Source organism: Oratosquilla oratoria, chromosome 22 (genome assembly GCF_046742065.1).
Source record: "Oratosquilla oratoria isolate Oo_2021 chromosome 22, ASM4674206v1, whole genome shotgun sequence".
NCBI lineage: Eukaryota > Metazoa > Arthropoda > Malacostraca > Stomatopoda > Squillidae > Oratosquilla > Oratosquilla oratoria.
The window spans coordinates 20,487,185-20,512,031 of record NC_134798.1 but is presented as its reverse complement, the minus strand read 5'-3'; the positions used below and the strand labels follow the sequence as shown (position 1 = coordinate 20,512,031).

At 41.6% G+C, this 24,847-nt stretch overlaps 2 protein-coding genes across 6 annotated transcripts in view; one reads left to right on the top strand and one right to left on the bottom strand.

The window, feature by feature from the left end:
* Nucleotides 1–24,847, bottom strand: part of LOC143037443 (nuclear envelope integral membrane protein-like) — a 190,199-nt gene that overhangs the window by 67,285 nt on the left and 98,067 nt on the right. The gene's annotated exons all lie outside the window — the stretch shown is intronic.
* LOC143037445 (COMM domain-containing protein 2) overlaps nt 6,515–24,847 on the top strand; it is a 35,260-nt gene continuing 16,927 nt past the window's right edge. Inside the window, exons 1-2 of the mRNA XM_076205679.1 lie at nt 6,515–6,993; nt 16,312–16,500. Of these exons, the coding sequence (XP_076061794.1) occupies nt 6,823–6,993; nt 16,312–16,500 (360 nt within the window). The 5' untranslated portion in view covers nt 6,515–6,822. The remainder of the gene's footprint in view (nt 6,994–16,311; nt 16,501–24,847) is intronic.

Below are 24,847 nucleotides of genomic sequence, written 5' to 3'. Positions count from 1 at the left end.
CTAAGTCCCCCCCCACCCCAAGTGCAGTCTGGGGGCGGGGTCTTTTGACTGACATCTGACGCGCGCTCTCACCCTCCACCGGACTTCTTTCCTCGATATATTCGGGTCAACTTCCTTGCCAGGAACAATGACCTATCGACACCTAGGTGGCGAGTTCCATGCAACTCTTTCACGCAAAGGTACCCTGCGGCACACACTTCAAGCTTCTCCTCGTCATGTTCTTCCTTCACTTTGAGCCAGCTTTTCTTCACTCTGGTTACCGCATCTGCTTTATTCATTCCCGACGGCACCTCGTTCACCCTTATCTTCATGCCAAACTCGTCTACTTAGGGAGACTGGAGGAAGTGGATAGTTTTAGATACTTGGGTGAGAATGTGGCAGGAAAAGGAGTGGAGGTGGAGGTAGAATGTAGATTAACCCAAATTTGACGGGCCTGAGATGTTGTTGACGCATCTCACTCTCGGACGTCTTATCTACTTAACTTCCGCGCATAGCGGGGTTTCTGTATAAGGCCAGGGCCCTTCAGATTCACGAACATGTATTATTTATTATTATGTGTTGTGATGTGTTCATATGAGAATAAAATTTGTAAGACATCCTAAATTTATGTAAGCTTGAGTTTGGTTGCTTATATTACTAAGAGAAGCTTCAACTACCTTGTTTTTTTTATTTTATTTATGTATATCAGGTTCCATCCTTTACATATATGTTTATGTAATAAAAATAGTGATCACAAAATAATTTTTATTGAATTTACAAAAAGGAAAATAATAAAATTAGAAGCACCACATATATGCGGCAGCCCGTCCTCTGGTCCACTGGTGGTCAGTCTAGAAGACATGTCTGTGTTCTGCGTAGTTATTGAAGCACTTCCCTGGGCAGAAACCTAACTTACACTTGGCACACCAGTAGAAGGAGTCTTTTCTTGTCCCACTTTCTAAGCGACACTGGCGACAGCGTTTTCTTTTCTTGTCTGGGACTTCAGTCAAAAGATGACCTGGTCGTACACCTATAACTCCTGGTCCTGGTGATGGTGAGCGGCATCTGGTGTGATGAGGTTGAATAAGGTCTTCTATCAGCTCCAGCCTGTCATCCAGATGTGATTTGGTGCTTCCAAGTGCCCGGTGAATGAGATGAGTGTTCACAATGGCAGTGTCCAGCAGATGAAAAAATAACTTTATGTACCACTTGTTGGTTTTTCGCGGTACAGGGTACGATTGTGCCATTTGATCAGACAAGTCCACTCCTTTCATTCCTAGATTATAATCTAGGATGGCTTGTGGCTTGTGGCGTACCTCTCCCCTCCTGTTGGGTGGAAGGGGTTCCATGTTGTCTCTGTGCATTGTTGAGAGGATGTTTACTCTCCTCTTGTCCATCCAGGATATACATATCATGCCTGTAGCTGTTGACCGTGATGTTATCTCTCCTTTCTTCTTTACTACCATATCTTTTGGCATGAACTTTCTATTCATCCTTACTGTGCCAGCCACATTTGTTCGCCTTGCCTGGAGGTAGTGAAAAAGTTGTGGTGACGAATACCAATTGTCCACATACAAGTCGTATCCTTTGTCCATCATGTCAGCCTTCGTCATCAGATCAACAACTGCCCTCATAGCCACTGGATCATTTCCTGGTTCCTTCCCCATATAAACCTTGAAAGCTATGGTGTAGCCAGCAGCAGGACCATCACTGCAGCACAACTTGTATACCTTCAGACCAAACCGTGACCGCTTTGAGGGATTATACTGGACAGCATGATGTCTGCCACGATATGCCAAGAGACTCTCATCGACTGTCACAATTTTGGGGGATGTATAAACAGTCTTGAAGGTGAAGTCAAACATATCAATGATGTGCCTTAGCTTCCACAACTTGTCATTGTCCTTCTGAGGATCCATATTATTGGAAAAATGCATATTTGATGCAATCATGGAGTATCGGTCCCTACTCATGGTCTCACCAAATATTTCGGAGTGCAGAAGTTTGCTTTTTGACCAGAAGTGCTGTGCATGCGGACGATTCTGCACTCCCATGAGAAGACGGAGACCTATGAAGGCCTTCATCTCAGTCTCGTCCACAGGTGTCCAAGGCTTCGAATGGGCATAGGCTTTGGGTGGGTTCTGGCTGGCATATGTGTTTGTCTCCTCAGCAAATCTTTCCCACATTTCAGGAGGGAATAAAGAGGAAAATACATCAGACACAGTGGAGTATCCATCCAGATCTTCATTCTGTACTCCTGGAGAACCAGAGAAAGCAAATCTCCTTGGTACGTTATTTTTCTTCTTCCACTGGAAACCAGATGTACCTGGTGCATTCCTGTCGTGCTCCTTCCTCACCACATTGGCTAGCGGCTCGTCCGAGTCTATTGATGAATCATGTATATTTACATAATCCAATTCTCCCCATTCTTCATCACTGCCCTCACTTGAGCTGTCCACGTCCTCAGGATCCCAGTCAGAATCGCCTACTTGTTGTTGTGTACCCGAAGTAGAGGGTACAGGTTGTTGTGTACCCGATGGTACAAGTTGTGTTCCACTTGCAGATGGAATGGCACGCCTTTTGGGTGATGGAGCAAGAGGTGCAGGGTCATCTTCGTCAGAGGATGATATACGCAAAGGGCGAGACTTGGAAGTAGGCCTTCTATGACTCGTAGGTCGAGAAGTTGAACGTAGAGAGGTTGAGGGCTGGCGAGGCATGTTAGCAGTTCAGAGGCCTGGCGAGAAACGACTTCAACCGGCTGAGTCTGAGTCTCGCCTTATATATAGCTCTATGGCCAATCATAGATAGCCAAGTGTAACATAATTTATTATCCAATCTCAGATCGTCTTATAAAATAATACATTTCAAATAAACCATTCAGAATGCGCCAATTCGGTGACATCATTCACCCCTCACCTCTATGGCCAATCATAGATAGTGTAACATAATTTATTATCCAATCTCAGATCGTCTTATAAGATAATATATTTCAAATAAACCAATCATAATGCGCCAATTCGGTGACATCATTCACCCCTCACCTCTATGGCCAATCATAGATAGCCAAGTGTAACATAATTTATTATCCAATCTCAGATCGTCTTATAAAATAATACATTTCAAATAAACCAATCAGAATGCGCCAATTCGGTGACATCATTCACCCCTCACCTCTATGGTCAATCATAGATAGTGTAACATAATTTATTATCCAATCTCAGATCGTCTTATAAGATAATATATTTCAAATAAACCAATCAGAATGCGCCAATTCGGTGACATCATTCACCCCCCCTTGAGTAGGGGGGTATTGGAGTAATGAGGCGAAACTAATTATCCCCCCAGTCCCCCTCCCCTCTTACTTCAAATGGTAAACAAAGAACCTCTGGCCTTATAGGATAAAAAGACGCACATATGCTGAGGACCGAGAACAAGAGACAACACCGCATTTGTGCGTTCCCCGTAAATTTGGAACGTGGCTATGTAACGCATATATGCTGACACCCGATATCTTCAGAAATTTGCAAGTACCACATATATGCTGACCCCGAAATCTTGGAACAAAAGTGATTGCCGCACATGTGCGGCACCCGGGCAATTTGGGTTAAGAGAAGTGAGTAAATGCCTTGGGGGAATAAAAAGTGTAATGAGAAACAGACATTTGGGAATGGAAGCTAAGAGGAGATTTTATGAAGGAGTGATTGTGCCAACAGCACTATACAGGGCAGAAACATGGAACATAGGGAGGAAGAGAGGAGTTTTAATGTGTTTGAGATGAGGTGTCTGGGAAGTATGATAGGGGTTACTAGGCTGGATAGAGTGAGAAATAAGGTGAGGAGGAGAATGGGGGTGGAAAGGGAATTGGGAGATAGGGTTGCTGAAAGAATATTGGGATGGTTTGGACACATGGAAAGAATGAGTGAAGATAGACTAGTAAAAGAAGTGTGGAAGGCAGAGGTGGAAGGAGTGAACATTAGGGGGTGACCTAGGATGAGATGGATGGGGTAAAAGGGGCATTGGGTTAGAGGTGAATGTCTGTTGAGGAAGGGCAGGAGAGGACAGAAGATAGGGGTGAATGGAGAATGGTTGTGTATGGATGATGCTGTGATGCATGAGGGAGTATGTATGAGAAATAAATTGACACAGTCTGAAGGGATTTCTTCCCATCTTCTCCTTTTTGGCATGAGGGGACAGAGAGGGGGGGTCGCTGATTTAATGAAGTGGCGTTACTGATTTGCTGTCTTGCGACACTGCTTCTGACTCAGGGCAGTGGACAAGATGCAGGGATGACCCGTCATCCAGGAGGTGCCAAGATAAGAGGGAGGGATGAGGGGAGTGGAGTATGTTGGGGATGGAATGGGTGGGAGTGGTTAAGGGGGTACGCGACACCTGGGGGGGTGAATTTGGTCAAGATATGGCATTTTTCAAAACTGTGTTCAAAATGTTCGTATACCACTTAGAAATAAATCCCGACAAATAATTTTCCAGCCGCGCGCAATTTAAAGGTCCTGGGTGAGGATTAAAGGGACAGATTTAAAGGCGCAACCCACACTAGAAGGAGGCGTGCCACTTAGGACCTTCAGGCGCAGCGAATAACGTTGAAATTTGATTGAATTTACACTCGCCCAGTGTATCAACGGCCAATACGATTGTGGATGGGAAGGGAGGAAGGTGGAGGGAGAATATTTCGCCAACTTTGTGCGAAACTAAGCGTTAGTTACTGGCTAGCTCTGAAAAGGGAAGTACGCATGTCTCATGAGCTCTCATTGCAATCTATTACTTTAGCTAGTACATATTACTCTTTAGCACAGTCATCATGGGTAGCAAAAAGAACAAAAGAACATCACAATGACAAAAAACAGCAGTTAAAGATGGCAAGCAGTCAAAGACGACTAAAGATCTCACCACCTCTCACTCCACCACCGCCCTCACCTGCACCTCTGTGACGGTGACAGAGGTAAAGGACAACATTAGACTAAACAATTCAAAGAGGAAGATTAAATCCAAAGAAGAAAGCAAGAGGAAAAAGATCAAGTCTATACAGGAAGAACACAGAAGAAGGGACATCATATGATGCTGGAGGGGGTGCCCTACCAACATAGATTGGCGAGGGGAATCTGATGAGGAAAGAGAAGGTGCCCACTACTGGAAAATAAACCTCTTTCCAATGATTTAGATACCCTGAAGACCCCCAGCAGAGAGGTTTCATATGAAGAAACTGCCAAAGGTGCAAAAAAGCAAATAATATGATGTTGTTGTCTGTGCGTCGTCACTACTGTGACATACTTATACTTTAGTTTTTCAGTATTTAAAGTACTTATAATTAAAATATGTTGATAATTTTTACTGTACTTACTTATTATATAATAAGAATTAAGCCATGAAAAAATCAGTCAAATTGGTGAAACTATAAGCAAGTTACAGATATATTCATATTTCAAGTTGCCATATCTCCGTTCGATATTTTTCTACTTTTTTTTAATCATAAAAAATTTAATATACATTAGATTTAAATGAAACTTACAGGGAATATTACTTTTAGTAACTGCTAGGGCCGATCGTTCGAATATTTTGAATAGGGTGAAAGAGTTTGGAGTAATAAGGGAAACAAGAGCAAAAAAATTGTATTTTTCACGATTTTTGCCAGCCATTAAAATTGAAATGCCTGTATGCAAAAGTATAAAGGAAATTGTTCAATTACTCAATGACCGGCCCTAGGTGAGCCTACTGACTAATCATAGCCAAAATATAAAACAAATTGGTCCACGTATTATGGTGCTGTACACTTTTAAATGTCGCTACTGGTATACGTACATGTGTACATATGTACATGTGTACATACATCATTCTGCTTCACTTAAAATGTAGGCAATATGGATACCTATTTACCTGAGAAGTTTCAGCTCTTTACTCTAAATATTTTAGAAAATGACCTCCAGGTGTCGCGTACCCCCTTAAGCCTTTTTTTTTTTTGGCTACCTCCCTTGTAATGGGGGGAAGCCTAGTACATGTATTTATGCATATATATATATATATACATATATATATATATATATATATATATATATATATACACACACACACACATATTACATGCAATATAACCACAGGAAAAGAGAAAGTTGTAGGCAGTAGTTTCGTATATTACATCTTCAGAGTAAGGCAGATACAAGGGTGTTTAAATATAAAAATAGGGAAAGAACGCGGGTGTAGGGAGCAGCAGAAGGAAGGGGAGACTGCATAGATGGGGAGGGGGCATGGCATAACCTCCCTCACTTCGACCTGACTACATATGGTTCAATCTGGCGGAAACCTTTACATCGCCAGTTCATCATGTCCTTCCCCATCTGTGCAGTCTCCCCTTCCCCTTGCTGACACCTTTCAAACAAGATCGGAAGTGATTTAATGCAATACAATTCAGTTTGGAAATATATTGTTAGAAAAAAAAAAACATACCTCATTATGGACAAAATAAAAGGCTTCTGACGACACGCTTTTTCATTGTAACTTATTGAAATTATGACTTGTATCGTCCGAAACACTACTTCTAATGCGTCCCAAATTATTGCCATCGAAAGACGTCCATTTATCCCTTTCACATGTAACCATCAACGAATTCTAAAATATGAGTTGGAGAAAAAAAAAAGGACAAACTCTAACAAGTGCATCCCTACCCCTGTATATTAAATTTAGGCAAATAAAATTACAATGCAGAAAATAACCACTTAGCGCATTTGTTAATCGGAGATTGTAAACAATTGCTCTGGTAAAAACATAATCAACTGTTTGGGGGGCGGCGTTTGCAAAAGCTGGCCGACTACAAATCGAAAAAATAACGTTAACATGGCTGTAACTTTGTCAGCTGACCAGAAAAGCCACCTGGCTTTACTATTAAGCCAAGAACATACTGTAATAGGTGAATTTTGTCGATTAGGAGCACAATACCTGCGGAAGGGAGTAACTCCTAAGGTATTTAACAATGCTGCAGCAAAGCTAGGAGTGGAATCTTCTAAGGTAAAAATTTATCACTTTTCAATCAATAAGTCATCGGTTCTACTCACATTTCATTCAATGACGAGAGTATGCAATTCTATCTGGAAAAATTAATGTATGACTGTAACAATAGGTCTTGTGATTGTATGGACGGTGGTTGTATCTCTTGGGCAATTGGTGTCTTGCCAGGCAGATCCTACATTTTTACTGTTTAATGGGGGCTGGTGACCTGAATGTAACCATGCCAGTACAATTCCTGGGTCCATTCCAGTGTCATATAAACACATTTTTCACTTCTTTCCTTTTTACATTTGAAAGATTTTTTTTCTTCTATGGAATGGTTACAGGGTGGGTTAGGTTAGGTCAGGTTATATTTGGTTAGGCACTATTGGGCAGTCACAATGTAAGTTTCATGTTAAATATACATGTGGGATTCTAGAATTTTACCCAATTCCTGCTTCTTGAGGGTGTTTTCTTTGTTGCAGTGATTTCTAAAGTCATTGGGTGGAACATTGATTCTGGCACTCTTGTAGATATGAGCGAAACCATGCGCGGCGCCACTATCGTCCATGTACTGTTTACATCGCCATCTTTTGCGGCCCATTGGATTTTTTTGGGCTCAGTTTGAATGCTTGGAGCGTTCGGCACATGCGCAGGGTATTCAAATTATCTTGTTGTGCAAGTGTACGCCCAATTCTTCAAAAGCAAAAACTTTTTCAGATTTAAATGCAAATTTGGTTATCAACCAGAGCAAATTAGTTTTCCAAGTAAAAATATTAAGATAAGGCACCAAGAAAAAAACAATTTAATGTAAGAATATTGTTTTTTAACCTATTTTCTCCTGGAAATGAGCAGCTGAAGATCGTTGGGTATTATACAGTTGAGCATCATTTTAATACATGTAGGCATATGTGATATGTCCAGGTCATGCTTGTTTTTGTTTACACATGACATGTCGGAGATAGTCTAGTAATAGTCGTAGAGGGGTTGTTTACAAATACTTACATTGTTATGGTATGAATTTTAAGGTGTTGCACAGGCTATCATTTATGTTTTACCTATTACATAGCAGGCTATGGCCATGACAGGAAGTATATTATTTAAATGTTGTCTTAACCTGTGTACCAAATTTCATAAAAATCTGAGGTGGTGAGGTGGACCATTCGGCATTGAATGACCCTGAAGTGATTTTAGGGAACCTATGGTGAACCAGTAGATTACTTCATGAAGCTACCTCTTTTTGACCTGTGGCTGCGATTGATTTTGACCAGGTATCTTTGTACATACATTACTTTGATGGAAAATGTTACATGAAAGGTGTCAGTAAGAACAGTATAAAAGTAAGGTCCTGCAATTTTACTGACATACTCAGGTGATTTGTTGACCCATAAAACCTTCACATGTCAAGTTGCATGTCAGTTGTGCCGGGGGTTTGGATTTTATTGATTATTTCTAAATTGACAACAGTTACCATGGCAACATGATAGGTGTTATGCCACGTCCACACGGTCGAGCACTGTCTGCCGGGTACGAGGGCTTTGCTCGACAACGGGCAATTTCAGCGGGCAAACCATCAAACTGTCCTTTCCCGGCGCCATTTGCAGGCAGTGGATGGAGGGCTGACATCGCTGCCAAATGCATGAGGTGAGGTGCGACCAAAGTTAGCAAACCCGCTCAGTACAGACCGAAGTTACTTTACCACCATGCCTGCACCTAGTACTAGTGTGTACTGGTCTCGACAAGACGTGCTATTGGTGCTATGTTTTTTCTCATATTTGTCTCTTGCCTTTCTATATATGGCTCCACTTTCAAAAGGAGCCATATATTGCAAAACAATTGTTCATTTTCATCCTGCAATTCATGTAGGACTGTCACTGAGCTTCCCATTAAATCACGTCTTTGTAACCACTCCCGGCATCAGACACGTCTCCATGATTTCTTGTTTTCTTTTTAATGCAGGCAGCAATTATAATGCTGTACAGTTCTACCTTCTTTCCAAGTATGGCGGGAATCATGGTTATCGTACCGCACTGAACCACTCCCTCCCAACCTCTGCTTGCAGCCAACTAACCTCCAACCACCATCATCAGCCGTGTGGACACTTTGCGGGCAGAGTCTGCGGACTTTGCCCGGTAAGGGCAAAGTCTGCCAGGCACAGCTCGACTCTGTGGACGCGGCATTAGTAAGAATGGTACAAGAAGAAGGTCATGCTCAGGTGATTTGTTGACCCATAAAACCTTCACATGCCAAGTTGCATGTCAATTGGGCCAGTGGTTTGGGTTTTACTGATGATAATCTGAAAATTGACATAATAGTTGCCATGAAAAGGCAAATATGGTATGATGGAGATGTCCCATTGTTTTTGACATGCTCATGTGATTTGTTGATCCATAAAACCCAAATATTCCAAATTTCAATTAAATTGGACCAGTGGTTTGGAGTTTGTCTGTATTTCTTTACCAAAATCTTTACAAATTACCACCCTTAATTATAACATTTTGTTATGGTAAAGTCTAGCCAAAAATGCGGGATAAAAAAAAAAAAAAACTGTATCTCCCTTATTTTTCAAGCTATTTAAAAAAATTAAAAAGCATTTTGTTTGTAATAAAATTGCCTTTCATATGCTACAATAATTTAACCCCTTCCATACGGTGCCGCACACGTAGGCGTCATGGGGAGCGAGTGTATTCGCGAGGCTGCCATATCGGCGTCTTGATTATATTTATTGTAGTCGCCCCTCTATAATGACATTCTTTCTAATTCTTTTGTAATCGCATTTTCTATGGTTATCAAAATTCACGGGTGAAGAGAGAACGATCGATATAAGCGGTGACTATATTTTATGATGCGAGTATTATTACGACACGTCGTACGGCTGGCATTGGCTGCTGCCACCGAGATCTAAGTCCATGACGCCTACGTGTGCGGCACCGTATGGAAGGGGTTAAGGGTTTAAAAAAATGAAAATTTTGTGCCCGTACCTAACTCTTGCAATATAAAGGAATGGGGTTATATATAAAATTCAATCTTTTTCCTTCAACTATCATACCTAACCTGGGAATTGCTTGTGGATCTAAATATTTAACTTGGGTAATATTAGTATCAAAGTACTTGGGAGTTCATGCACCTATAAAGAAAGCTATATTTCTTGACATCTTTTAGGCATGGTTATATATATACTGGTATATAGTATTTTAGGAATTCATACAATTGTATTGAAAATATTCTTACATAATTCAGATTTTTATTTTATTTTATTATTATTATTTTTTAGTTTATGGCCTCTATGCTATCCTATCCTTGATGAAGAAGTCTTCTCTCTCAATTTCTCTCTTGTAGTCCCAGTCAGGGGGGTGGGGCTAATGCCGTTAGTTTCCTGGAGCCTGCGGGTCTTCTACAAGAGACCACGGGCAACGGATTTGCTGATTATTGATCTCAACTTTGTCTACTCCTTTTATTGAAGCCCTTAACACCATAATCAGGCCTCCTCTTTCTCTTTAGTCCTTTAGTATGTGCACTTGTAGTTTCCTAATTGTAGTATATAGGAAAGGAGCAATGCTTGTGGGGGTCATGTCTCCTTACTCTCCAATTTATCATACTAAACTTCAAGTTCCTGCATGATGCCAACCTGTGCTATAAAAGTATTCTAAATTTCTAGTTATCATACATAATTTGAATTCATGTATTTTTCCAGCTTGGGTTATATCATGTAAGCTATAACAAGTATGTATTCATCTGTGTGGAACATTGTATTTCTTCATGTAGATCACTTGTAGACTCCCCCCATACCCCACACCAATCAACAAGGATAAGCACTCCTCACTGTACATAAGTACACATGGGAGAGGATGGTGGCTGGAAGGACGGTAGACAGAGCATTATTGTACTATATAGTAGTAACCAGGAGTATAGTAGGAAGAGATAAAGATGTACATGTTCTAAGGGGGGAGAGTGGGGGAATATCAGATAATTTTTTGATGGAAGGTAAGATAAGAGTGGAGGATAGATGAAGACAGAGAAAATGGACAGAAGGTAGGGAGGTGATTTAACTGAACTGCTTAAATGAGAAAAAAAGAAGTACAAGAAGAAGCTGAGAGAGGAGTGGGAGTGAGTGAAGGATAGAGTAGAACTAGGAGTGAGGGAGGAATGGGGATGGTTCAAGGAGGGAGTTATAAAGTGTGCAAAGATGGTGTTTGGAACAAGGAGGATGGGATGAAATAGAAGGAGGGGTAGTGAGTATTGGGTTGAGGAAACAAAGAAGGTTGTAGAAGAGAAGAAGTGAGCTTTCACAGATAGGTCATAAAATAGGACATGAGAATCATATGAGAGGTACAAAGAAAAGAGAAGTAATGCATAAGATAAAGAAGGCAAAGAGGAGAGCAGATGTGAAATGGGGTAAGAGTATGACAGAAAAATTTGAAAGTAATAAAAAGATGTTTTGGAAAGAAATTAAGAGAGGATGAGGAGGCAAATCAAGTAGAGAAGAAAAGGTAAAGTGTAGATGAAGTGATGATAATGGAAGAGATGGCAGTAAGAGGAAGATGGGCAGAGTATTTTAGGGATTTGCTAAATGTGAAGGAGGATAGGGAGCGAAAGGTAGTTGCAGTGGGAAGCGCTAAGAAAATAACAGAGGAAGATGGAGGAAAAATAGGGAAAGATGAAATGAAGGCAGTTGTTAAGATGATGAGCGCAGGGTGTCATGTAGAATGTCTTAAAAAAGAAAGGAGGTACAGTAATGGTGGACTGGTTGGTGAGGTTATTTAATGTTTGTTTAAGAGGGGGTAGAGTGCCGGAGGACTGGAGATGTGCCTGTATAGTTCCACTTGGTGAGGAAGAGTGTGAGTTTAGGACAGGTAGGGTTTGCATGGATCAGGATTTTGTGGTAAGACAGATATGTGAGAAAGCTTTAAGAAAAGGTAAGATATTTTTGGAGCCTTTATGGATTTGGAAAAAGGCTTATGACAGGGTAGACAGGAAGGCACTGTGGGAGGTATTGCAGATATATGGGATAGGAGGAAAGCTATTAAGAGCTGTCAAGATTTTTTATGAGAGTAGTAGAGCTTGTGTTAGTATCAGAAATGGAGAAAGCGAGTGGTTTGAGGTAAAGGTAGGGCTTCACCAGGGATGTGTTATGTTGCCTTGGCTGTTCAATTTATACATAGATGGGGTGGTGCAAGCAGTAAATGCAGAGGTAATGGATTGGGGATTGGAGATGGTTAAAGAAAATGGAGAAACATGGGAGATAAGCCAGTTGTTGTTTGCTGATGACACTGCACATGTAGCAAGATCAGAGGAGGGATTGAGGAAGTTAGTGACAGTTTGGGATGGTGTGCAAAAGAAGGAAGTTGAAGATAAATGTGGGTAAAAGTAAGGTGATGAGATGTACAAGTGGAGAAAGTAGCAGCAGATTGGAAGTATTAAGGGAGAGAGACTGGAAATGGCTAGTTTTAGATACTTGGGTGCGAATGTGGCGGGAAAGGGAGGAGTGGAGGTAGAATGTAGATGAGAGAAGCAAATAAATGCCCTGGGGGATTAAAAAGTTTAATGAAAATAGATATTAGGGAATAGATGCTAAGAGGAGATTGTATGAAGGAGTGATTGTACCAATAGCACTGTATGGGGGAGAAACACAGAACGTAAAGAGAGGTAGAGAGTAGTTTGAATGTGTTTGAGATGAGGTGCCCAAGAAGTTTGATGGGGGTTACTAGGGTGGATCGAGTGAGAATGAGAACGGGGATGGAAAGGGAGTTGGGAGATAGAGTTGATGAAAGAGTATTGGGATGGTTTGGACACATGGAAAGAACGAGTGAAGAAAGATTAGTAAAAGAGATGTTGAAGGCAGAAGTGGAAGTAGTGAACTTGAGGGGGTGACCAAGGATGAGATGGATGGGGTTTATAAAAGGGGCAGTGGGAAAGAGGGGAATGTCTGTTGTTGAGGAAGGATAGGAGAGGACAGAAGATGAGGTGAATGGAGAAGGGTTGTGTATGGATGATGCTGTGATGCATGAGGAGTAGTGGGTGGGGGATGGGGGTGTGGGAGTATGTGTGAAAAATAAATTGATGCAGCCCAAAGGGATTTCTCCCAGTCTTCTCATGAGGGGGGGGGGTGCCGATTTAATGAAGCAGCCTTGCTGTGGATGTGCTGTGTCTTGCGACACTGCTCCTGGCTCAGGGCAGTGGGCGAGATTCAGAGATGTCCTGTCATCCACGAGGAGCCAAGATAAGAGGGAGGGAGGGGAGTGGAGTATGGTGGGAACGAATGGGTGGGAGTGGATTTAATGCTTTTATTTTTTGGCTACCTCCCTTGTAAGGGGGAAAAAGCCTTTGGTATATGTATGTATAGAAATTGAGAAGAAATTTAATATTTTTTTGAAAATTTAAACAGGAAGAGATTAGATGAAAGGAAAACATATGGGAGTGGGATGGGATGGAATGGGAGCATGCCTTGGCTGGCTACCTCTCTAAGGAAAAGAAGCATTTGGTATACACGAGGGTCGTTTAAAAAATAATGCCTCCTATATTTTAGTCTGCCTGAAGGGATCCGAGGGGACTGCAAATTGCATTGTTATGATGATTGAACTTATGCACTCATGACCTGAAAGTTTCATCTCTCTGTTGCAGATACTGATGGTGTGACACTCTAAGAAAGCAATTCGTCATGGACGTGCGTCAGAAGCAGAGATGCGTCATTGAATTCCTCCATGCAGAAAAAATTGAACCGATCAACATTTACCAGCGCCTGGTGAACGTTTATGAAGCCGATGCAGTTGATGTCAGCACAGTTAGGAGATGGGTTCGTTGATTTCAGAGTGGCAACAGAGATGTGAGTGACAAAATGCACTCCAGACGCCTATGCACAGCCACCACCCTGGAAAACAAAGTGCGCCTCGATCAACTCATCTGCACTGATCAGCGGCTAACGGTGAAAGAAATGCATGTAGAGTTGGATGTGGGTGTCAGTGCACTGGAAACGATGTCATCCCTAGGATACAGCAAAGTGTGTGCTAGGTGGGTTCCTCGAATGCTCACGTAGGACCAAAAGGACCACCAATGGGATGTCTGTCAGGACTTGTTGGATCGGTGCAAAGCTGAAGGTGACAGATTCTTGGACTGCATCATCACTGGTGACGAGATGTGGTGTCATTACTACGAGCCAGAGTCCAAACAGCAGTCGATGGAATGCCACCACTCACACTCCCCAGCAAAGCAGTTCAAGACACAGACATCTGCAGGCAAAGTGATGTGCACCGTCTTCTGGGACAAGAAGGGCGTCATCCTCCTGGATTTCTTGGAACCAGGGGCGATTGTCAACTTTGACTGTTACGTTGAAATGTTGACCAAACTGAAGGCCCGGATTGCCTGTGTAAGGCCAGAGAAAAGGGAAACATTCTGTTTGCAACACGACAATGCCAGGCCACACACAAGTTTGAAGACCACAGAATGTGTGACAAAGTTCGGCTGGATGATGCTGTCTCACCCACTGTATAGTACCAACCTGGCACCGTCAGACTTCCACTTGTTTGAACCTCTGAAGGACGCATTACGTGGGCAGTGTTTCCCTGACAACAATGCCTTAATTGCAGCTGTGAAAAAATAGACCGCCTCGGCAGGTGCTGACTTTCATGACCGAGGCATCAAGGCTCTCGTTCGTCGCTGGCAAAAGTGCATTGAGAATGGTGGTGACTACATAGAAAAATAAATTCTGGAGCACATAAGGTCGCTCATTTTAATGGTGCCACTCCCATCTTTGTAGCTCTTCAACTTTTTGAGTTAAAAAATGGGCATTACTTTTGGAATGACCCTCACAGATAGATAGTAGAGCTCTAAATATGTATCATGAAAAAAGAAAAAGAAAAAAAAAGGAGTGCAAAAAGAAGTACAAAAACAGGACTGGTCTAATAAAAGATGTGCACTAGGAAAACAAGAAACAAAGCATGGGACAGTTGGCAAAAATGAAGAACTAAAATGATAAAAGATGAATACAAAGAAAAAAAAACTATGAATATACAAGAATATAAAGAAAAAAGGAAAAGAACTTCAAGAAGGATGTAGTCATCAAATGCAAGGACCAACCTATGTTATTCTTAAGATTTGTAAATGTGAAGTTGAAATGTAGAGAAAGAATATGAAGATACAAGAATGAAAATTAAAATAGTGAATGAATACTTTCAGTCAGTATTCAATATAGATATGGGTTTTGAAGGAGAAAAGGGTGTGAATGCTATTAACAAAATAGGGGAAATAAGAAAAAAATGAATTATTTTAAAAATTGGAAGTGAGAGGGCTCAGGACCTGATATTAACCCAAATTAAATATTGAAAAGTGTAGAAAATAATTAGTGGACAGAGTACATCAACTAATAGCATGTTCACTGAAACAGGGGGAGGTGCCAGTGGGCTGGAAATCTGTAGATGTGGTTCCAATATTCAAGAGGAAATATGGAGTTAATGTTAAATTATACTGTACTCTAACAACCCCCATACATAAGCCCCACAGAAAAAACCCTCTCACACCTGATAAGAACCATGCACACCTGCACTTAGGACATCATCCACCATTAAGACAGTACCAACACAGAATAGGTCTGGCCACAGACTCAAACTGCCCTAAATGCAACCACCACACAGAGGACAAAGAACACTTCATACTGCAATGCCCCACACTGACAATCCCAAGACAACTACTCAATATAATCTTCCCTGAGTGACTTATAATACCACCTAGAGGCTGTTCTCAGTTGTCTGAAGGCCAGAGGTCTTTTGCAGGAGAGATCAGGGGTAATAGATTTAATTATTTGATCAAATTCCTACCTTTTTCAACTAACTGGCGAATGGTAAATACTAGACCAGTTGTACTTCTGTTTGGCTCAAAACCATGTTGACAATCATCCAGTTTATCTTCAACCACAAGGCAGACATGCCATTCAGGAATCTGCTTGTATAGTTTCATGCTATGGCAGAGTAGGAAAATACCAAAGTAGGATTCACAAAGGTGTCTATCTCCTGATTTAAACACAGGACAAGTAATAACATCTTCCTACCCTTTAAGGATAATATCCCTCCTCCAAGCATTTTTGGAGGAACTCCTATATTAACTGGGTAGTTGTTTACCTCCATCATTTAACACTGATTAGGATATCATTGTGGCCAATAGATTTTCATTGTTTCATCTGTTTCGGTGCATCTACAAGTTCTTCTTTCAGGATTGGTTATTGTTCCTCCTCAGGAGCCTTGTTTTCATTGATGATTTCTACAGTTTTCCTCTACATACATCTACTGCCTGACAAAAATTTATAAATCAACTGAAAAGTAACCACTGTTTTCTATTTTCTCTTTCCAGGTTGAAAATGCTGTACATGCCCTAATATTTCTTCTTCTGGAGAGCATACGGACACATACTACTATTACTGCATTTAAGGAAACAGTACTGATGCTTGGGTTTTCTGAAGATACCTCAGAATTGATGTCAGAGTTTTACAGCAACTCTTCAGATGAGCTACAACATTATGTCCAGGATATGAAAGTAAAGGTTAGAATTATTATATATTATTCCTTTTAAATGAAGTGGCCTTGCGGTGGATGAGCTGTGTCTTGCTACAATGCTTCCAAACCAGAGCAATGGCTGAGATGCAGGGATGATCTGTCATCCAGGAGCCAAGATAAGAGAGAGGGAGGGGGGTGAATGGGAGTGGAGTAAGTGGGGATGGAATGGGTGGGAGTGAATTTTATGCCTTTGTTTTTTGGCTACCTCCCTTGTAAGGGGGAAATAGCTATTGGAGGAGTACAAGAAGAAGCTGAGAGAGGAGTGGGAGGGAGTGAAGAATAGAGTAGAAGTAGGAGTGGAGGAGGAATGGGTATGGTTTGAGGAGGGAGTCATGAGGTGTGCAAAGATGGTGTGTGGAACAAGGAGGATGGGAGGAAATAGAAGGAAGGGTAGTAAGTGGTGGGCTGAGGAAACAAGGAAGGGTGTAGAAGAGAAGAAGCAGGCTTTCATAAATTGGTTACAGATTACGACAAGGGAATCATATGAGAGGTACAAAGTAAAGAGAAGAGCAGATGTGAAATGGGCTGAGAGTGTGACAAATTTATGGAAGTAATAAAAAAATGTTTTGGAAAGAAATTAAGAGAGGAAGAGGAGGCAAATCAAGTAGGGAAGAAAAGGTAAAAGGTGCAGATGGAGAGGTGATAATGGAAGAGAAGGCAGTGAGAGGAAGATGGGCAGAGTAATTTAGGAAGTTGCTGAATGTGAAGGAAGATAGGGAGGGAAAGGTAGCTGCAGTGGGAAGCGCTAAGAAAATGACCGTGATGAGTGAGGAAAATGGATGAAAAATAAAGATGAAGTGAAGGCAGCTGTTAAATTGATGAGTGCAGGAAAGCACCTGGGATGGATGAATGTCATGAAGTATGTCTGAAAAAAGGAGGTACAGTGATGATAGACTTGCTGGTGAGGTTATTTAATGTTTGTTTAAGAGAGGGTAGAGTGCCTGTATAGTTCCACTTTACAAGGGAAAGGGGGACAAGTGAGAATGAGTGTAGTAGTTTCAGAGGGATCAGCTGGTTAAGTGTAGTTGAGAAGGCTTATGGGAGGATCTTGATTGAGAGGATTAGGAGAGGAACATAGGGAGTAATTGGTGAGGAACAGTGTGGGTTTAGGACAGGTAGGGGTTGTGTAGATCAGATTTTTGTGGTATGATAGATATGTGAGAAAGCTATAGGAAATGGTAAGAATGTATTTTGTGCTTTTATGGATCTGGAAAAGGCTTACGACAGGGTAGATAGGAGGGCACTGTGGGAGGTATTGCAGATATATGGGATAGGAGGAAAGCTGTTAAGAGCAATCAAGAGTTTTTATGAGAGTAGTAGAGCATGCATTAGGATTAGAAATGGAGAGAGTGAGTGGTTTGAGGTAAAGATGGGACTTTGTCAGGGATGTGTTATGTCACCCTGCCTATTCAATCTATACATGGATGGGGTGATGCGAGAGGTGCAAGCAAGGGTGGTGGGTCAGGGATTGGAGATGGTTAAAGAAAATGGAGAAAAGTGGGAAATAAGCCAGTTGTTATCTGCTGATGACACTGCACATGTAGCAGGATCAGAGGAGGGATTGAGGAAGTTAGTGACAGAGTTTGGGAAGGTATGCAAAAGAAGTTGAAGATAAATGTGGGTAAAGTAAGGTGATGAGATGTACAAGGGGAGAAAGTGACAGCAGACTGGAAGTGAATATTAAGGGAGAGAGACTAGAGGAAGGGGATATTTTTAGATACTTAGGTGCGAATGTGGCAGGAAAGGGAGGAGTGGGGGGTGGAGGTAGAATGTAGATTGAGAGAAGTGAGTAAATACCTTGGGGGATTAAAAAGTGTAATGAGAAATAGATATTTTGGGAATGGATGCCAAGAGGAGATTGTATGAAGGAGTGATTTTGCCAACAGCACTGTACAAGGCAGAAACATGGAACATAAGAGAGGAAGGAGTTTAAATGTGTTTGAGATGAAATGCATGGGAAGTATGATAGGGGTTACTAGGCTAGATAGAGTGAGAAATGAGGTGAGGAGGAGAATGGGGGTGGAAAGGGAGTTGGGAGATAGGGTTGATGAAAGAGTATTGGGATGGTTTGGACACATGGAAAGAATGATTGAAGAAAGACTAGTAAAAGAGGTGTGGAAGGCAGAGGTGGAAGGAGTGAACATGAGGGGGTGACCTAGGATGAAATGGATGGATGGATGGAGTAAAAGAGTAATTGGAAAATAGGGGAATGTCTGTTGAGGAAGGACAGGAGAGAAGATAGAGGTGAATGGAGAATGTATGGATGATACTTTGATGCATGAGGTGGAGGGGATGGGGGGGTGAAGGAGTATGTATGAGAAATAAATTGACACAGGCCATAGGGATTTCTCCCTGTCTTCTCCTTTTCTACATGAGGGGATGGAGAGGGGGGTCACCAAATTAATGAAGTGGCCTTGCTCTGGATGTGCTGTGTCTTGCAACACTGCTTCTGACCCAGGGCAGTGGACAAGATGCAGGGATGACCCATCATCCAGGAGGTGCCAAGATAAGAGGGAGAGAAGAGGGTAGAGGGGAGTGGAGTATGTAGGGGATGGAATGGGTGGGAGTGGTTTCTATGCCTTTGTTTTTTGGCTACCTCCCATGTAAGGGGGAAGAAAGCCTTTGGTATATGTATGTATATGTATTATTCCTTTTATACCTCTGTGCTAGTTTTTTGTGCTTTTGTTGGTAAATCAGCCAGCAATATAATGAATTTAAATTACTGTCTTCACTGTATATACAGGGACCAATTAAGTGTGCCTACTTGCAGTGACCCTGCTGCTCATTTTTAAAACTTATCAGCTTCCCTGACATCCATCTGGAAGTGCAGCTTCACTGGGCTGACACTTGGTCTTTGGACTGGGCTTGTAATCTCTCTCTATTAGTTTTAACATTATCTTCCACTGTTTCCAACATGGAGGGCTAACAATTGCCAACTGCTCCCCTCCAACTCTTTCAGCTAGTGATAAATAAATTTCACACAAATGCAACACAGAGGGATGTATGGGAGGGGAGACTGATGCCAGCCACTGTGAGGCTGAAAGTTTCCAGTGAATGAAGCTCAAGGTCAAGGCAACAACTAATTAATCATTATTCCTGTATGTGCAACTACACCTATTTAAAAAAAAATTATGCCACTGACATTACTGCATGTAATAAGTTTCACCATACTCCAGTAAGGTGAGGGTTACCAGCCAATCCCTTTTAGCCTATGGGGAAAAAGATGAATGAAGGCATTTTCTTTCTCAGAAGTAGAAAAAGAAACCCATCCTACTATACCAATTTATGCCATCTTTTTATGCCTTTCTTTCATTGTATAAAGAATTAAATTCTTCTCCAGCCTATTAATTTCTTTCCATTCATTCATTCCTGTTTCCTCCTTCCAGCATTTCCCTAAAACAGGTTTTAAACACAATATAACAGCTCTTACATAAGCAAGCATATCAGCAGTTTGGACAATTTTAGAGTACATGAGAACTGGCAACACCACTTTCCATGTATGAAAGGCATTTGCATAACTTTACAACATTCAGACCCTGGGTTTACCATAGAATAAAGCCTCGGGTGATGACAATCATGTCTGGTACCGAGCCCCTCTATATATATATATACAGTATATATATATATATATTTTAAGATAGTAAGTTTACTTTAAGTTTAATGTTAGAAATTGGGCATGTAAAAGAATTCATTTACCCAAAGTAATATAAAAATATATATACAAGATAAAAATTACCCCTTTCCATTAGCTATATTGGGCTGTTTATGTATTTACCTAGTTGTATTATATGGGAAGGGGAGCTATGCTTGTAGTGACCAGTCTTTGTATCTCTTACCATCTAGTTATTCTTAAATTCTTGTATGGTGTTTGCACAGATTATTGTTTGTATGTCAATTTTGAAAGTGTTGGTGCCATCTTTGTCATTACTTTTTGGATTCTTTCTACATACATATACCGAAGGCTCTTTCCCCCTTACATGGAGGGGTAGCCAAAAAGAAAAAGGCATAGAAACCACTCCCACCCATTTCATTTCCCATATATTCTACTCCCCTCCACCCTTCTCCTTCCCTCTTACTGTATATACTTGTCTATAGGTCGAAATCTTAAGGAATTTTTTTTTAGGCCAAAACCTAGGGGTCGACCTATACACAAGTAATAATCTTGTTAGGTTGAAATCCAGACATGACAAGAAAGGCTAGGAAGAACTCTTACCTTTTCTTTAGGTTCAGAAATCAAAATATTTACCTACTAGTTACTACCAGTAAACAATGGGGACATGAAATACACGGTACATACCAAAACATGTGAAATTCCTTCTAGATATGGTATCCCCATACGGAATACAATAAACACCGGCTTTGGTGCCCGGTGTTTGGTTGTGTATTTTTGTCTTCATGATATCTTTTATCATCCTGCTGGTCTGGCACACTACTTCCAAATTGGTGGTTCTTAAAATGTGTTAGGTTGGTGGCAACATCGCTGGTTGGCAACATGAGACGTCTTGTTGGGCTGTCCTGCTGCACAACAAGACGTCTTGTGTTGCCAACCAGCGACGTTGCCACCAACCTGACACATATTTTAAGAACCACCAATTTGGAAGTAGTGTGCCAGACAAGCAGGACGATAAAAGACATCACGAAGACGAAAATTCACAACAACCAAACACTGGGCACCAAAGCTGGTGTTTATCGTATTCCGTGTTCAGGATGTGATAAAGTTTACATCGGAGAAACGTCACGCGACCTGAATACACGAATACGTGAACACTGTTACTACGTCAGGCATGATGTCACCAATGCATGTGTGACACATAGAAACAAGGAAAACCATCTTATGGACTGGAAGAATGCAGAGCTGCTGATACGAGAACCAGACAAAATCCACAGGAAGTGTTTAGAAGCAGCGATCATTCAAGGAACGAACACTATTGAACAAAATAGGGGCATGTTCAACATCTCGCCCCACATAATTCCCCTAATACCCATGGCCAGCAAAAAAATTAAAAATATTTAAACCACCCTTTGTGGACATTTTGCCCACGGATGTTTGGGCCAGCATTCTCAACCTTTCCCAGTGTTCAATCCCCCTCCTCCTCCTCCTCTCCCTTCCCCCCTACTTCTTTTCTCTCCCCGTTCCCTCCTCTCCCCTTATTGAATCTCAAGCATATGTATCTCAACTTGTACTTGAAAAGGATGTAATAAGTAAAACATATTACAAATAAAGGTTCCGTCCTCATATGGTGTTTAACTCGTCAGTCTTGTCGGCAACTGCTACTTTCATGAAGAAAAAAAACAAAAAACAAAAAAAAAAAAAAACCTTTCTGTTCAAGTTTTTCACTCCGCTGCAATGGCAACTTCAGTGAAACTTATTAGATATTAAAATCAGTGAACTTGAAAAAACAAACCAAAATACATCAGAATTAATGAAGTGAAAAAACCATAATAATCAATTGCTATACCAGGCAAGCCACACCACTTCAAAGCATTAAGACAGTGGAATCCTCAAAGCACCAAAACAAAAACAAGTCACTTGACCTATACCTGAGGTATATGGAAAATTCCAGATTTTTTGGCCAAAAATGGGGGGTCGACCTTTAGATGAGTATATACAGTATCTTGGCACCTCCTGGATGACAGGTCATCCCTGCATCTTGTCCACTGCCCTGGGTCAGCAGTGTTGCAAGACACAGCACATCCACAGCAAGGCTGCTTCATAAATTTGGCGACCCCCCCTCTCTGTCCCCACATGCAGAAAAGGAGAAGACAGGGAGAAATCCCTTTGGGCTGTGTCAAATTTTTTCTCATACTTTCTCACTCCCCCTCATGCATCACAGCATCATCCATATGCAACCCTTCTCCATTCACCCTGATCTTCTGTCCTCTCCCGTCCTTCCTCCACAGACATTCCTCTCTTTTGTAATGCCCCTTTCACCCCATCCATTCATCTCATACTAGGATGCCCCCTCATATTCACTCCTTCCACACTTCTTTTACTAATCTTTCTTCACTCATTCTTTCCATGTGTCCAAACCATCCCTGTCTCCCATGCTCCCTTTCCACCCTTGTTCTCCTCCTCACCTCCTCATTTCTCACTCTATCTAGCCTAGTAACCCCTATCATACTTCTCAGACATTTCATCTCAAACACATTCAAACTCCTCCCTTCCTCTCTTATTTTCCATGTTTCTGCCCCGTACAGTGCTGTTGGCACAATCACTCCTTCATATAACCTCCTCTTAGCATCCATTCAAAGATGTCTATTTCTCAATCTACATTCTACCTCCACCCCCACTCCTCCCTTTCCTGCCACATTCACACCCAAGTATCTAAAACTATCCACTTCCTCCAGCCTCTCACCCTTAATGCTCACTTCCAGCCTGCTGTCACTCTCTCCTTGTACATCTCATCACCTTTTGCCCACATTTATCTTCAGCTTCCTTCTTTCACACACCTTCTCAAACTCTGTCACTAACTTCCTCAATCCCTCCTCTGATCCTGCTACAAGCACAGTGTCATCAGCAAACAACAACTGGCTCACCTCCCACTTTTCTACATTTTCTTTAACCATCTCCAACCCCTGACCCACTACCCTTTCATTCACCTCTCGCACCACCCCATTCATGTTAAGATTGAACAGCCAGGGCGACATAACAAAAGCTGATCCCTCTGAAACTACTACACTCACAATTGCCCCCCTTTCCCTTGTAAAGTGGAACTATACAGGCACTCCTCCAGTCCTCCACCACTCTACCCTCCCTTAAACACACATTAAATAACCTCACCAGCCAGTCCACCATAAGAGTACCTCCTTTCTTCAGACATTCTGCATGGTATCCATCCAACCATCCAGCCTTACCTGCTCTCATCATCTTAACAGCTGCTTTCACTTCATCCTTCCCTATTTCTCCATTTTCCTCACTCATCACTCTCATTTTCTTAGTGCTTCCCACTGCAACTGCCTTTCCCTCCCTATCCTCCTTCACATTTAGCAACTCCCTAAAATACTCTGCCCACCTTCCTCTCACTGCCTTCTCTTCCATTATCATCTCTCCATCTGCACCTTTTACCTTTTCTTCTCTACTTGATTCGCCTCCTCTTCCTCTTTTAATTTCCTTCCAAAACATCTTTTTATTAATTTCAATTTTTTTTTGTCATATTCTTACCCCATTTCACATCTGCTCTCTTCTTTGCTTCCTTTATCTTATGCTTAACTTCCCTTCTCTTTACTTTGTACCTCTCATACAATTCCCTTGTCCTAATTTGTAGCCAATCTATGAATGCCTGCTTCTTCTCTTCTACATCCTTCTTTGCTTTCTCATCCCACCACTCACTACCCTTCCTTCTATTTCCTCCCGCCCTCCTTGTTCCACACACCATCTTTGCACACCTTATGACTCCCTCCTTGAACCATCCCTATTCCTCCTCCACTCCTAGTTCTACTCTATCCTTTACTCCCTCCCACTCCTCTCTCAGCTTCTTATACTCTTTCTCCCTTTTTCTCATTTAAGCAGTTCACTCTAAGCACCTCGCTACCTTCTGCCCTTTTCCTCTTTCTCCATCTATTCTTCACTCTCAATTTACCTTCCACCAGAAAATGATCTGATATTCCCCCACTCTCTCCCCTTAGGACATGTACATCCTTAACTCCCCCCACCATACTCCTGGTCACCACTATATAGTCCAAACACTTATTCCCATTTAGAAAAATGGAAATGGAATTAATCCGTTCTAGTGATTCAAAATTACCCCAAAATAAACTTGAATTACACAAGACAAGTAAATGTATAGATAAATACATGAGTAATAAAACATACACACAGGGAACCGCCAACACCTTCGTCGCTGCGCCCCCCCCCCCCAAAAAAAAAATATTGGTCACACTGATAAGGCCTAGACTGGAATATGCAGTGACACTGTGATCACCCAGTACCAAAAAGAATATAAAGAAAATAGAAAGAATCCAGAGAGCAGCCACAAAAATGGCCCTGCACTTGCAAACTTGTCATATGAGGAGAGATTGGCTAAATTAGAGTTACTGACTCTGGAGCAAAGAAGAGAGGCGACCTACTGACCATCTACAGAATCATGAAGGGCACAGCAATATTCAATATAGAGGACTTGTTAAACTGGGACAAGAGAAACACAAGAGGACATAGAAAGAAAATAAAAAAACATAGTTATAGAAGAGATCTCAAGAAAAAACATTTTCCACATAGTGGTGGACATTTGGAACAAATTGGATGAAAAAATAGTGTGTGGATAAACCATTCATGATTTTAAGAGCAAACTAGACACTGAGAGATACAAAGGCGGGACACCACGAGCATAGCTCCC